Source organism: Dermacentor silvarum, chromosome 1 (genome assembly GCF_013339745.2).
Source record: "Dermacentor silvarum isolate Dsil-2018 chromosome 1, BIME_Dsil_1.4, whole genome shotgun sequence".
Taxonomy (NCBI): domain Eukaryota; kingdom Metazoa; phylum Arthropoda; class Arachnida; order Ixodida; family Ixodidae; genus Dermacentor; species Dermacentor silvarum.
In genome coordinates, this window is record NC_051154.1 from 168,853,251 (window position 1) to 168,868,238 (window position 14,988).

Here is a 14,988-nt window from a genome sequence, read left to right on the forward strand (position 1 = left end):
TTTGTACCTAACAGGGAATAAACCCCCATTTGTTTGTACCACGGCTGGAATCGTCTCTATGCCTTGCTGGTGAGTCAGCGAACCCACTGCGGTGCCCCTTTGCGTGCTCTGCGGAGTGGGGACGAGCTACGTGTCTCCTTAGGCCTTAGCTAGCCGGGACTGCGGGCACGTTAGCCCGCAGGGACATGTGCAGTTCTCATATCTTCAGCGTAAAATTCAAAGGCAGGCTGACCAGACTTAACGCTTTCGTTACCGCGCCTATAGAAATCGATCAATTTGATCAACAGTTTTTCTATGTGCTGAATATTTCATTTTGGATTATTCTAGTAGCAACGTCATGCACTGTCTGAAATAATGACTGAACTTTAACCATTTCTCCGATTTGACAATTTTTGGCAGATTGGAAAGTCTAGAAAAATAAAACTTCGACTGGGAGGTATCGTCGAAGCTAGCCTCCAGTGCTCCTAGCACTCCCTCAATAAAACGACCTAAAATTGGCGCTTTGTTCGGCTTGGCAACATAATTTTTAGATGACAGCAGCAGTGAAGACACAATAGCTTCTCTCGGGTTGTTTAATTTTCCGATGCGACGTCTACTCTGTTTTAATGATGTCTCAGACGACGGTAGATTCTCATGAGTGTGTGTTATTTTGATAATTTCATTGTGCTAATATCAAGTGCAACTTCATTTTTCCCACTGTAGGTTGCTTTTATTCATCAGCGTTTCCACAGTGTATGTAGAAATTATTACGAGCAATCCTTTCTGTCCTGTGAGGTTTTCGACGGAAGCTTGATTAGTGATTACCAGTCTAATCTCTTGCATTTTGAACACCGCCTCTGCAAGCACCGTTATTCATTACTGTAAAATATTGCGCGACACTTCATTTTACTGTGTTACCAGTGTATCATCCGTCTAAGTGTGCGATGTTGAGTCTTGCATTCTTGCATTTTCCCTTTTCTCTACGACAAGGCTGCTTTTGTCTTTTTTCATTTAGTTGCCGTGAGAGTGCATTTGTGTATTATCTTTACTGATTACTTGCATTGACTGTTGTTCACACTTATGACGCAGCCTGGCTACAGTCATTCAAGTGGCGCCAACAGTATGCAGCCACCACCTCCCCTCTACCCCACTCAGCAGCAGCAGCAACAGCCAACCCTTGAGCCACCCATGGGAGGGGTGCCAGGCTATGATCCAGAGCTGCATTCAAGAATGGCAGGGCTCAGTGTAAATGCCAGCTTCAACAAACTTTGGGTAAGACCCAATGCCTCCCCTTTGTGTCTTTGCAATGGCATCTGGATGACACAGCTGAAACAGAGATGGGTGATACAAAACATGGTTCTCTTTGAATCAGCCAAAATGGTGCACAAACAGGACAAAGGAAAGAATTGCACTCTGCGAAGCTTGTTTTCTTATCTTTTTTTCTGTTGCACTGTCCGGTTTCTGCTGTTTCATCTTCAAGGTGGAAAACCAATTACAGTCGCCAACGGATTTTTCGGACTCCAAAAATTCAGATTTGCTGGATATTTCGGACTTCATAAATGCACTGTCAGGGTTTTCATAGAGCTAATGCATTTTTGCGACCGACTTTTTGGACGAATTTAGGGCCAGAAGTTCGATTTTCCGGACTAAATCGCTCATTCCGAGCCACACTATCCGATCTTGAAGGCTGCCATGTTGGATTTTCCGCTGGCTTCCAGTGGCCCGTTCCATAGCGTCCAAGATTTGGAGGCGTACGCATGCGTGCGCCATTATTTGGTCTCGGAGGCCATGCCTGATCTTCCTTAGCTGACAAAATGCTCCAGGGAACGGCACTATCGTCATAAGTTTCGGTTGCTATTTTGCACATGGTGTGTCCATAGATAGAGCAGGTGTGTCTCGAAGAGGAAGAGTGCGCTTTCAAGGAGCGCCGGCATGATCAGAAGCCGAATGCGCAGCGGCCCAACGTGCTGCGGCCGATGGTGCAAGGCGGTGTGAATCTAATCGCCTAAACTCGCTTTCACTCGCACTCGCACAACGAAGCTATGTGTTGTGTGTTTTCAACCATTTAACATAACCACCAAATGAAAACAATTTCAATATAATTAAATAAAACCACCAGCTTCGCTGGTCTTCAATCTTCACATAGTGGAAGGGCTCAAATTTTTTTAGTTTTTTTGCAGCGTGTAAATATTTCTGTTATGATAGATGAGTGTTCTTACATAACTTAAAAATTATTTGTGTGCTGGCATAGTTCAGCAGTGTTTTCCTGATCTCGTCATAAAAATTCTGAATGGTGTCAGTGCTCTGCAATAAATAAAACAAACGAGGCATGGCGAGAAACTTCTGGTGCAGCTTACATTTGAATTATTTTCCCTGTGTGTCTTTTCTTTTTTTTGTACAGGGTTATGAAGCATGCAACTTGCTTCAGACACGAAACATTCTTCCCAAGACTCCAGAGGACCCACCCAAGCCATCACTGCCTGGCGAGAATGCAATTTGCTCGCCTGAGTAAGTACTGGCTGTTTTGTGTTGGGGGCATGCATGCATGCGCATATGTGTATGGAGGAGTGTTGTGGGTACGTCAAGGGGTTTTGCTTAAAGGCTCCCTGAAACGGTTTGGACAAATTTCGTTGACGCGTAGGGTACAGCTACAGTAAAACATTAGTGCCACAATTTACGTGAAGTGTCTCATATTAAGAGAGCTACGGGTGATTACAAGTTACCCTCCTCCCTAGCCATGCTTTTCCTCCTCAACTTGTTCGCCGAGTGATCGGGGATAAGCTCTGCCTTCACTGGCTCTGCGTCAGGATGTGACATTGTGTCGTCTACTCCCGGTTGTCTTGGAGCCAGCGCGCGAAGCCTCTCCAACCTCTCCGCTAGTTGCCTGGCGATCGATCCCCCATGAGAGCTATCCAAGCAGCATGCGTTACGAACATTCTGTTGCAGCGCCGAGTGTGTCCGGTATTCCGGTAAATGCAGGCGAGCTGGGCATTTTGGTGGATGGGCGGAGGCGTAAACTGAAGCCCCTCCGTACGACTACTACTACTGTGATGAAGGGGCTTTAGCGTAAACGGGAGCGGCCTGAGCGTCCTGCACGGTGTAGCCACCTGGTAGCGCAGAGCTTAACCAGCCAAACATAGAGTTACTTTTGCTGTAACCTAGTGTAAAACATTTTAAACATTTAAAATGTTCACGATTGCGCTCCTGCCAAAAATTTACACCAGCAGCAAAGTAGAATACACTTGGGTACTGCTATATTAGCTCTGTGTTTGCCTGGTTGAGCTCTGTGCCACCAGCATACCTGCCGAGACTCGCCCGGATTACCCGGGAGACTCCCGGATTTGGACCATTTCTTCTGGGTGTATGGTTGACAGAAAAATCTGGAAATTGCTGTTGGTGTCCTGTTCCCGTGTCTAGTGCTTTGTCAGGCCACATTGAAAAAAAAAAAAAAATTCAACCCAATCTAATCTAGTTAGAGGTTCATTGTGCAAAATTAAGAAAGTAGTAAGGAAACCTTATACATGCGCTATTTCATTAACCGCAGAGCTGCTCCATACGGTGACGAGGTTGTTGGGGGCCCTAGTGGTCCTAATCTGATTAAGCTAGCCAGCGAATGCCGCCCTCCGCAACTAGCAACACTAGACTCTCCATTGTTCTCCTCGGCGTCAGCCGCTCTGGCATTGCATAGGCCTACGGTCAGTCATGGCTTTAAATACAAGGAGTGCTAGCGCAAAAAGTATCTTCAAGTATTTTTAATGTGGGGCTCAGCCGAAGTGTTGCTGGGTATTTTGTTGATACCAGAGAGCAATGCAGAGTGGGTGAACGGCAATTTAACATAGTGAAAAATACGAGGACGCAGTGCCGCTCGTCCATGTGTCGCTTGTTCAAGTCGCTGGGAGGTGTCAACCTCTCAAAATGGGAATCAAATGGAATTTCTTACAACCGATCATTATCTGAATAATTTTTGAACACCCGCCGTGGTTGCTTAGTGGCTTTAGCATTGCACTGCTAAGCACGAGCTTGCGGGATCAAATCTCGGCTGCGGCGGCCGCATTTCGTTGGCAACAAGCACCCGTGTGCCGTTCATTGAGTGCACGTTAAAGAACCCCAGGCGGTCCAAATTAATCCGGAGTCCCCCACTACGGCATGCCTCATAATCAGATGGTAGTTGTGGGACGTAAGACCTGAGAATTTAAATTTTAAAGAATTTTTGAAGGCAAAATTAGCAACAATGCTTGCAAAAGTGAGATCTTGATGTTCATGTAATCATTTGTATATCTGTAAATAAAATTGTAATGAAGTTCATCTGGGCGTACTTGAAAATTTCGACATTGGGGTGGGGAGGGGTGTGTTACTGACTGCCCCCCCCCCCCCCCCCTTGGTCGGAAGATCTCCCGGATTTAGTTTCTCCGAACTTGGCAAGTATGCACCAGGTGGCTGCACCCTGCAGGCTGTTCACGTTTATGCCTTTGCTCATCCGGTAAAAGGCCCAGCCTGATTGCGCTTGCATTTACCCGAATACCGGACACGCTAAAACTCTGTTATGGTAGTAATCCTCCGGCGTGAAGTGCCGGTTGCAAACGTGTAGATCCTGGCGCTGATTGGATACCAACAGTCCAATGCGCAGCAGCCACTCAGCTCGTCTGATGCTTTGCAGAGGGACACGATGTTGTGGCATGACATCGCCGATCACTACGTTTGCAGCCCACAATGCAACAAGGGTGAACCATGGTGCACGCGAAAAGAAAGCTCGAGACCAACACTGACCGCATAGCTTGCGTCAACACGGAGCACGTTGTAACACAAGCAAACTACACTTGCTGTATGCCGAAAGTGCTTGAGTGTAGTGATAAAATGTCGTGTGTTCTCTTTCTGTTACTTTTTCATTGAAACAAATTAACCAACATTCCAACTACTATGAACAACGTTTGTTCATAGGAATTGTTTGGGAATTGGCAGAAAGAAAATCAACTCCAAGTATGAGGTCGTGAAGGCACTACGCAAGGACCGTAAAAATAACAACCACCTGGTGACCAGCAGTGGTAACCCGAGCTGTGCACATCCCAACGACAGCGACCGTCGCACCGTCAGTGACACGTATGATTCGGTTCATGGGAGGTGTAAGGATCTTCTTTATGCGACGCCGAAAACTGGCAGTTGCCTGCCTTGGTGGCTCAGTTAGCTAAGGCGTCGAGCTGCTGAGCACGAGGTCAGGGGATCGAATCCCGGCCTCGGTGGCCGCATTTCGATGCAGGCGAAATGCAAGAACGCCCGTGTGCTTGCGTTGTAGTGCACGTTGAAGAACCCCAGGTGGTCAAAATTAATCCGGAGTCCTCCACTACAGCATGCCTCATAATCAGAACTATTTTTGGCATGTAAAAACCCCAGAAAGAAGAAGAAAACTGGCACTCGTAACAGACATGCACCCCAGTATCAACCAAATTTCTGACAGGGACGCCGTCAACGTGGACTTCAAGAATGTTCCGATGGGCACGTAAGGGCAACACAAGATTTTGGGTCAAGGTCGACAGTGCAGCTTCACCTCCAGGAGCTGTGCAGTCTAGTTTCCTGGCAAGAAGCGACGGCTAAAGGACGACGAAGGAGAGTGGCGGCGAGTCAGGTAACGAGATGGACAGCAATGCGGCGGAGGCGACTGGGAGTGGCGGGAACCTTCCTTAGGGACATTGGGTGCAGAATATTCGGTGCGGGGTGGATAGCGGCTTGCAGTACGGAAGGGACCAAGTAAGTGGGAAATGGGCTAGAGGGATGAGAGGGCCACTGGCTGAGGCAATAGCAAGCAATGTGTCCAGCTGGGCTGTAGCGGAAACAGGTAGGCTTGTCATTGGCTGTTCTCCATTCCACCGGGTTTCTCGATCAATGAAGGGTGTATGGTCCGCCACGAGGCCTGTCCGCAGAGACTTGGGCGGCGTCAGGAGTGTTCATGGTGCAGACTGTAGAGAAGAGGCCAAGGTTCGCAAATTCCTGGCGAACAACAGCCTGGACTATTGAGACAGCCGGCGTGGAGGTCTCAGATACCGTGGGTTTATAAGAAGCCGGATATGCTGCCTCGAGTTCTCGGCGGACGATGCATGTCACGTCGTCTGATGTGGATGGTTGACAAGGAGTGGCCTCGCAGGACGACGTTGCAGCGGTATTCGGTAAATGCTCAAACAGCGGCGAGATGCGCAGACATTTCGCTTGCTCGAGACGATGGCATTTTTTGATGACACTGTCAGTGGTGGTCATGTTGGTGAAGACAAGCAGATTGAACATGTCGTCTGCAATGCCTTTAAAAATGTGGACGATCTTGTTAACCTCGGACATCTTCTGGTCAGCTTGTAGACACAAGTCCAGCACGATCTGTATGTACGACAAGTACGCTTCAGTTGACGCCTGGGTACGTACTGCTAGTTGTTTCTTAGCGGCAAGCTGTCAACCAAAGGGGTTGCCGAAAAGCTTGCACAGCTGTTGCTTGAACGTGTTCCAGCTGGTGAGATAGTCCTCATGGGTCCGAAATCGGACGCAAGGGTTTCCGCCGAGGTAAAATATGACGTTGGCCAGTATAGTTGGATCCCAGCCATTCTGTTTACTGACATGCTCGTACATACTGAGCCACTCATCCATGTCAATGCTGTTCGCCCCGGAAAAGGTCCCGGGATCGCAGGGCTATGAAAGGCGATTAACTGGGTAGTGGTCACAGGCGTAGCTGGCGGCGACATGTCATCACCTGGAGGAATGGTGGTAGATTCGAGGTGGCGTCCGCTTCGAAGCGCTGTCATCAGCACAAAGTACCCAGCACCTCCACCAAATAAATGTTACGTGTAATCCCAGTTGGGAAACTATGTAGAAGGTGTATTTACAATGGGTAGCAAGCGCTGGCCAACATGGAAGCCAGCCGATATCAAACAAGGCATGTTGTCGTCCTCAGATCAGCCAGAGGCCGCCTATGGATACGTCCCACTACATAGAAGTGTCAACATCATCATCTTCAAATAGCATGTAGCAATATTATGCAAACAAAATAACACCTTGCTAGTGTGTTTAAAAAATTATTCTTGAAGGGGCTTATGTTGAAATATGCCTGTTCGTGAGGTAGACACTTAATTTTGCCAATGCAAGTTTTTATTTTCAGCACTATTTATTTATTTCTCATTGTACTATGATGTACTCCCTTGAGGAAAAAAGTATGCAGACCAGGAATTCCGCGATAAAGCCGTTTATTTCTTCACCTATGACTAACTTGAACTGCAGGACTGCAGTCTAACGTGGCATTGCATACTTTCCAAGGCACTTGTCAATTTCACTTTGGGCGTCTCAATTACAAATAAGTTGAGTTTTTTTGGAGAGCCTGTCGTCCATATACTTTTGCTTGTGGGTGTACCTACATGTCTGCTGCTCATGTGAGCAGTGTTCCTTGTATAAAGTGGGTGGCACTTGCATATGTAAATGCGATAAGTGCAAACTTCTTCGTTCACTTACAAAAGTATTGAAGAAACAAAATAAAATCATGCTGTCTGCTGCTACTGAGTTCAGCTGCATGTGATTTGGTATTTTGTTAATTATGCATCACCCGGCCGTGGTGGCGTAGTGGCTATGGTGTTGCGCTACTAATCAAATCCTGGCCGTGGCGGCTTCATCTTGATGGGGGCAAAGTGCAAAAACGCCCGTGTACTGCGCATGGATGCACGTTAAAGAAGCCCAGAAGGTCAAGATTAATCTGGAGTTCCCCCAATACAGGCGTGCCTCGTAATCAAATCATTGGTGTGGCATGTATAACCCCAGCATACATTTTTTCTAATTATGCATTATTTTTTTTCTGTTTCATCCTTATTACAGCATTTTTAGGTGTACTTTGACCAAGATACCAGAGACGCAGTCCCTTCTACAGAAGGCTCGCCTACCTTTAGGTGTCCTTATTCATCCGTTTCGAGATGTAACTGTAAGTAACACCTTGCCTTGTATGCTTTGTTTGGGTCGGTGGCGGTTCATGTGCTTTACTGAGTATATTTATGTTGAATGGAGCTTGTAGCTACAGTTTCCAACAAAATGTTTTGTATGTGGAAGGGTTTGCTTAAATGTCTGAGTATGCGCAAGCAACAGATAAAGGCCAGTTGCAAGGCCAAAAAGTGTAAGTGGACTTCTCATCACAGCCAATGTGCAAAGTTGGTGCAGCAAAGTTCCCTAGCTGCCGCTGAGTGAGGGGCCATATCTGTTTCTTTGTTAGGTTGCACTGCTAACATGCATTAGAGTGGTGGATCTCAGCAAAAACAACATATAAAATCAGAGAATAGCTTTGAAGCCTCTGTTTTACTATTACAGTGAAACCTCAATATAACGAACTTCAATATAACGAAATTCTCTATATAATAAAGTATTAAGTTTTTATAACTTCTTGTCCATATACAGTTAAACCTCGATTTTACGAAGTCTAAAATAGGCAATTTGCTTCCTTATATAGAAATTTCATTACATTGAAATTCAACGTTTTATGCAAATAAGTGCAGTCATCTATAAATTTTTAAGGGACCGCAAAATTTTTTGAATTAACGGGCAATCGGAAAAAGCAAATTTGAATAAGAAAAAAATTTTTGTTGAACTTGAGAGTTCGCGACGAAAGATGCGGTTTCATGCCGTGTCAATATCTTCACCTCGGCGGTACGAAGCCAAGCCAGCCATGCTTTTGCGTCCATTCTGCCCCTGCGGCTGATAGTGTCACCCGCAGTGGGATGACGCTATCATGAAAATAGCTGGCAGTGGAGAGCGAATGCTTTGTCATCCTCTTGCTTCAACAACACTCGAGATTACACAACCTCCAGTACTAAATGCGCTGGAGGACAGCGCACATGATGCCACGCCATCTTGGAACGGCCACTCCTTGCACACGTACGTGGCAGATTACAGTATAGACCACTTGTAACGTAACCGCTTATAGTGCAGGACCAGATATAATACGGTCTTTTCAGACTCCCGTTAATTTTCCCATAGCACTCTATGTATACGCGTGTCGCTTATAGTGCAGTTGTGGGAGACGAAATACGGGTTACAGTGTGGCTGCCTGGAAGTTCGGCATTCAACCGAGATGGCGAACGCTCCCCTCTAGCCGCACATATAACTTTTTGAGGAAAACGCTGTTTTATGCATTGAAGCACCAAGTTAACTGGAACGCCCATGCATTTTATCGGACACTTTGAAAATTAGTATCTCGAAACTGGTTCAGTCCTGAGAAGTCATTCCAAGTGGATACGCTTGAACTCAGCGGCTATAATTCATAGATTGAAAGATGTGCCGTAAAATAATAAATTAAAAAGTTAATTAGCATAGTTATGTTAATTATTCAATTAGGCACGTTGATTTCTCGTGGAAGTAATGGTCGCCTCATCGAGTAGTTTAGATCAAGGATTATAATTGTGCTATCTGCCACAGGCAATTTTTAAAAATTTGGTGCAGCCAAAATGAAACACCCTGCATAAAAAAGTAAAGTGTTCATTTTACCGACTTCGTTATACAGTCGAACCCACCTATAACGATTCCACATACAGTAGAACCCCGCTGTTACGATCCCTGGTGCTGCGTTTTCCCGGCTGTTAAGTCGTTTTCGGCCGCTCCCGGCACAGCTCCCATTGTGATGAGTTTGTCACCGATCTCGGGGGCGTGCGGGTGTTAGAAGAGGTGGAGAAGGAAGACGGATGGCGACACAGCAAACAGATTTTTTAATAACACGCACACTCAAAACCAAAACTAAAAATCAAGCACACCCAAGCACACTACGGGAAGAAATACTAATAAAGATACAAACTAAAGCCTAATGTACACAACAAGTTCTACTTGGCGCCTACGCGCGTCCGTGGCGGCTAACTCTTCAAAGTGAGGCGACCCTGTCTTATCTCTGAGATGCTACGAATAAAAGTCACCTTGCTGCGTTCGTCGTTGCACGTTTGTCCGAGTCCGAAGCTCGTCGGCCCTTTTTCTCCAGCAGTAGGTGTTCTCGTTGATGCTATAGTCGCCTTTGCCTTGCCGTCGGCGCGTCTTCTCTTTATCGGTAGGGAGCTCGCCGGTACTTTGTCGGAGATGAGCTCGTCAGTAAGTCTCCAGTGACGGCGTTCGGCGTTGCTTAGGCCCACCTGGATAGGCCTAGCAGCGGGATGCGTTGTAACTTCATGAGTGCTGACGTGGCGTCCTGCGGAGAATCGAACGTGCCAGTCTGCCGCAGAAGGGGGATCCTCTCTGGGGTGCCCGGTCCTGCCGTGAGAGGCTGCAGCCAGTCCAGGAGCCTCGCTCGAACTTGCCGAGGTCAACGGCCACACCTTGGACGGCCAACGTCACGGACTCAACCAGACCCCCAAGTCTCCCGTCGCCAGAGCGGAGCTGGCGATGCGACCTTCCTGGCCAGGAGCCACGTCGATGATTCACCGACCGCGCCGTTCATCCCCTGATCACGCCTCGGCTCACGCGCCTCGAGAGCTCGTGCCGTTCCGAACACTGTGCTTCACGTGCTCTTCTTCTTTTTCGCGCCGCAGGCGGCCTCTTACATATGACACCCATAAAACCCAATGCATTGGTAACCCCGCTGTTGCGTCGCAACTGTGGGACCGTTCCGCGTCATACGTTGCGAACTGCTACCCCGGGCCGGCCACAACGGCTATTTTGACTTTTCATGTCGCTTGACGATGGCATTGGCCGCCCAAAGTGCCTGGCGCGACACCTATGACATATTTTCGGTTTCCGCCAGCAAAAGTATGGCCTTTGAGATCCGTATTTGCTATCTAAAGATGGTGTCTGTGACGCGTTGTGGGCCTAAAATTAGTTGGCGCATAGATGTTCCGTATAAAGTCCAAGGGCAATAACTCCGTCTACGTGCGTCGTACGCTGTATGTGCGAGTGAAAGTGTGCGAGGGGAGCCGACAACCGCGCCTAAATCTCGCGTGCAAGAAAGAAAAGCAGGGAGAGTGCGCGCCTTTTTCCATTGCACTCGATTCACCGGCGAGGGGGAAGGGGGAAGGAGGTATAGCGAGCGGCATTTTACTCTAGCATCAACTGCGTACTGCATGGCGGCGCATGGTCGTGCCTGCCGTATCTTGAAAGCGATCTGTGTTGGGGGCAGAGTCTAGGCAATATAGGTATGTCGCGGCTCGTAGCTTTATGCATGCTGTGTGTTCTCAGCGCTCAGTTTGCGTTGAAGTGATAGACAACAGCACGAAGGTCACTTTGCTCGCTGCTGCAGCGGCTCTTCCTCACGCCAGCGTTTGACAGCGCGTGTCCGTGCTCATAGAGTGTGATGTGTTCATGTTTGCCTGTGGGCGCTGACACCATGCTTGTTAATATAGTTAATAAGCGAATGTTTACAAGTTTATACGGACGATAAAACTACTATCCTTACATTGTAGAGCTGTCTACTAATTTGCTATCGCAATCAATGCTTCGGCTTTCGGGCAAAACTAAGACTTTTTTTCTCACGTAAGAATTAAAATAATATTGTGTGCAATTCAACACTACTCTAATTTCTCAATTTTTTTCTATTTCTTGGCTCTTGCGTTTCCCGGCTCTTACGTTTTATTTTTACGGTCCCGTGAAAAACGTATCAGCGGGGTTCTGCTGTATAATGATCTATCGGTTATAACGACCACATTTCAGTGCGTTTACGATTTTCCGACCCTGCCTATTGAAACTACTTCCAGATGTAATGAACATTTTTTAAATCGCCGTACTGTTGCAACGAATGCTTCGAACCCGGTCACGGTAAAGAGAAGGCACATGCGAAGTAACAAAGCACGGAAGCGCACACACGGCTCCTGTCCAACCGCGACGATGATACGCCCTTCGGGATGACCATGGGACCGGATTTCGGAAGCCGCAAAAAAAGGTCACATGCTTTCATGGCACGCCTCCAGGTAGGAGGCGTACAGCATAAACCGCATGGCGTGGGGCGGGCACTGGTATGTGTGCCAGTGTGGATATTGCGAGCTATGAAGGTGGCACACTCGTTTTTTGCAATTGTCCATGCGGCACCACGGGCATTAAGCCTGTTTCAACGATTTGGAACGACCTTCTTTATCCTTCCTTCATGGGAACAACAGCTGCTCAAGCGTTTCTGTTGTTTTACCTTTCAAACATAGCATTTTTTTCGCCTGAAGCTACTTAGATAACGTTAGATAACGTGATTTTACGCCCTTGTGTGGCTGAATGCTGAGACAATGATGTCTGAGACCTTCGTAGACTGGTGGCATGCCGCACTAGTTTCCGAAGTTCATGCTCCTCGGCCAACTAGAATGCTTCGCTCTCTTATGCAGAATAAGTCATGTCCCGCTGGTAGTAAAATATATCGCAAGCTAATAAAAAATGGCAGCTGTGCTTGCAGTTTCAAAATAACAGGTGATCGGAACCGGGCGCCATTTTGAAAGAGCTATATGACACCGCATTTCGTTCTTTAGATAGAAGTTTCTAACGGAAGTTTGCAGCTAGGTGTAGGAACACACCGGGAACAAAAATGACACTGAAAATCTGGTTTTCGGACCAAAGTGCTGCCTAATTATAACTGCTGATGCCAGCTTCAGTGCGGTTAATTTTTTAGTGTCTAAAGGGCGAGTCCATATATAACGAACTACTGATATGGTGACCACTTTTCGTGGAACTGTCTAGTTCTTTATAAACGGGTTCGACTGTATCGAGGTTTAACTGTATATTAGCCCACGTTTTCATCTGTGATTGCTGTGTGGAGGATAACAGCAAATAATAACCATAATAATGTTTTTTTTTTTTTACATTTTGAACTTGACCCTTGTGTTATACAAGTTCAAATCTGGGATAATATGTGCAGAATAAAAGTGTTGAATCAGAGTCGTGCATCCTTTTTATGTGGTGGGGCTCCCATCTATATAGTACTCATAGTGAATAGCAATATACAGTAGTTTCATTGTGTATCCCTGTTAAAGAAAATTGATTGTTAGATATATACGGACACATCTGCAGTAAATTTACACTGTTATGTATTCACTATGGTTTATTAAGCACAACGGTAATTTACTGACCCCTTTTGCTTGTGTTTTTGTCACTGCAGCACCTGCCTGTGATTCAAAGCAGCACCATTGTGCGTTGTCGCTCTTGTCGTGCCTACATCAACCCGTATGTGCAGTTTGTGGAGCGGCAAAAGTGGAAGTGCAACATCTGCTTCCGCATCAATCCCTGTAAGTAAGCCTTGCAGAGGCCTTGGGTAACATCAGGTAACACATGCGTGTTATCAAAATATGGCTTTCTCACTTGAAAATGTATTGTACGAAGTCAAAATGGAGTTTGTAGCTGTGCTTTCACTGGGCGGAGATCGTGCAAGCGTCTCGCTTTCAGAACGTTCGCTTTGCCTCCTACATGGCCGAGTAGGTGGCGTTCCATTGGTGCTCCTGCCTCTTCGAGCAGACGACCGCTGTCAAAAGAGCGGTGCCGGCGAATCACGAGAGCTCTAGCCAATGTTTGTAAAATGAGATGCTTGCACGATCTCTCCCCTAGTATTTTGCGTTTTCCTCTGATGAAGTTCAGGGACATACTTTTGAAACATATGGTCTCTTCTACTGTATGTTTATTGCAGTTATGAGTAGAACTGCAAAATGAGCTGTCAGTTGCAATTGCAAGTGGCAGGCAGTTAGTGTATTGTATCACATTTGCTAATTGTTTTCAAATTGTTACTAAGCAGTTTGTAGATATGGCTGCACAAAAGGCCATTTAATTATTTCTGAAGTACTGGTTAGCTTCATTTTCTGAGGACTTGAGGTCATCAAGGCATCAAGCATGAATGCACGTTCTATATTTAAACTGCATGCATAGACCCGCCGTGGTTGCTCAATGGCTATGATATTGGGCTGCTGAGCACGAGGTAGTGGGATCGAATCGCGGCCACGGCAGCAGCATTTCGATGGGGGCGAAATGCGAGAACGCCCGTGTACTTAGATTTAGGTGCACGTTAAAGAACCCCAGGTGGTCCAAATTTCCGGAGTCCCCCACCACGGCGTGCCTCATAATCAGATCGTGGTTTTGGCATGTAAAACCAGTGCCTCATAATCAGATCGTGGTTTTCGCACATAAAACCCCATAATCTTCAAAACTGCATGCATAGCTGCATGTAGCTCAGATGACTTTAATTCATTGAAATGCCACTGTATCTTACTATCTTAATTATTTCGTGGAACATGAGTGTGCAGTCTCAGGTAAAATTCACAAATTGATATTGCATTAAAGGGATCGTAAGACACAAAGTACGCATGTTGCTTTTATTACACATTTTCTTACTCTGGGACCTGAACATGCTTCTACAGCAATGGAAGTGGTGAGATCAGGGTATTTAATATTTGAATTTGCTCCAGAAATCTGTTTCCATGCTGACTGTAGTGGCCCACACCGATTTTCGGCAACAGATGTTAGGTAAACAGCACTTGACACAGATTTGTGCTGTTTGTTTTGATTGGTGGGCATGAAGATAATACTTTGCTTGTTAATGCTACACATGTAGCCTTTATCTGTAGCCATGTAAACATGTAGCCTTTACATGTAGCCTGTATCGCTTCAACGGAAACTGAGCGGCGTAAGCACAGCGCATACAAAGGTCAGAGCTGTGTGGAGATGGCTTTCAAGATACGGTGCGCGCGACAACACCGACAGCCGGCACAAGCGCTAACGCATTTGTTGGCAGAGTAGAAGCCGCCCCCCCCTCCTTCCCCCCCTCCCTCCCTCGCTGCCTTCCTGCTTTGCTCCTTTCGAGTGGGAAATTGTGTCGCCAGTTACCCTTGTGCCCGGTTGCAAGATACACATTTGGTGCCGCAGCACAGCGTCGCCCCCCCCCCTCCCTCCCTCCCTCCCGTACACCCACGGCCTTTCACGCGACGGAAGTCCCGTTTGCTTTCCGCTGTGCGTTCGCTCTCCGTGAAGGCGCACCCGTGCGCTTTCACTTGCACATACGGCGCGCAGCGACTATTGTATCGCCCTTGGACTCATGCTCCATGTCTCATGCTTCTCCTCCGCATCGCC

General features: G+C 46.9%; 1 protein-coding gene across 1 annotated transcript in view; it reads left to right on the forward strand.

Moving 5' to 3' along the window:
* Positions 1 to 14,988, forward strand: part of LOC119434710 (protein transport protein Sec24A-like) — a 122,286-nt gene that overhangs the window by 16,590 nt on the left and 90,708 nt on the right. Inside the window, exons 3-6 of the mRNA XM_037701821.2 lie at positions 1,069 to 1,251; positions 2,381 to 2,487; positions 7,816 to 7,918; positions 13,034 to 13,160. Coding sequence (XP_037557749.2) covers positions 1,069 to 1,251; positions 2,381 to 2,487; positions 7,816 to 7,918; positions 13,034 to 13,160 — 520 coding nt within the window. The remainder of the gene's footprint in view (positions 1 to 1,068; positions 1,252 to 2,380; positions 2,488 to 7,815; positions 7,919 to 13,033; positions 13,161 to 14,988) is intronic.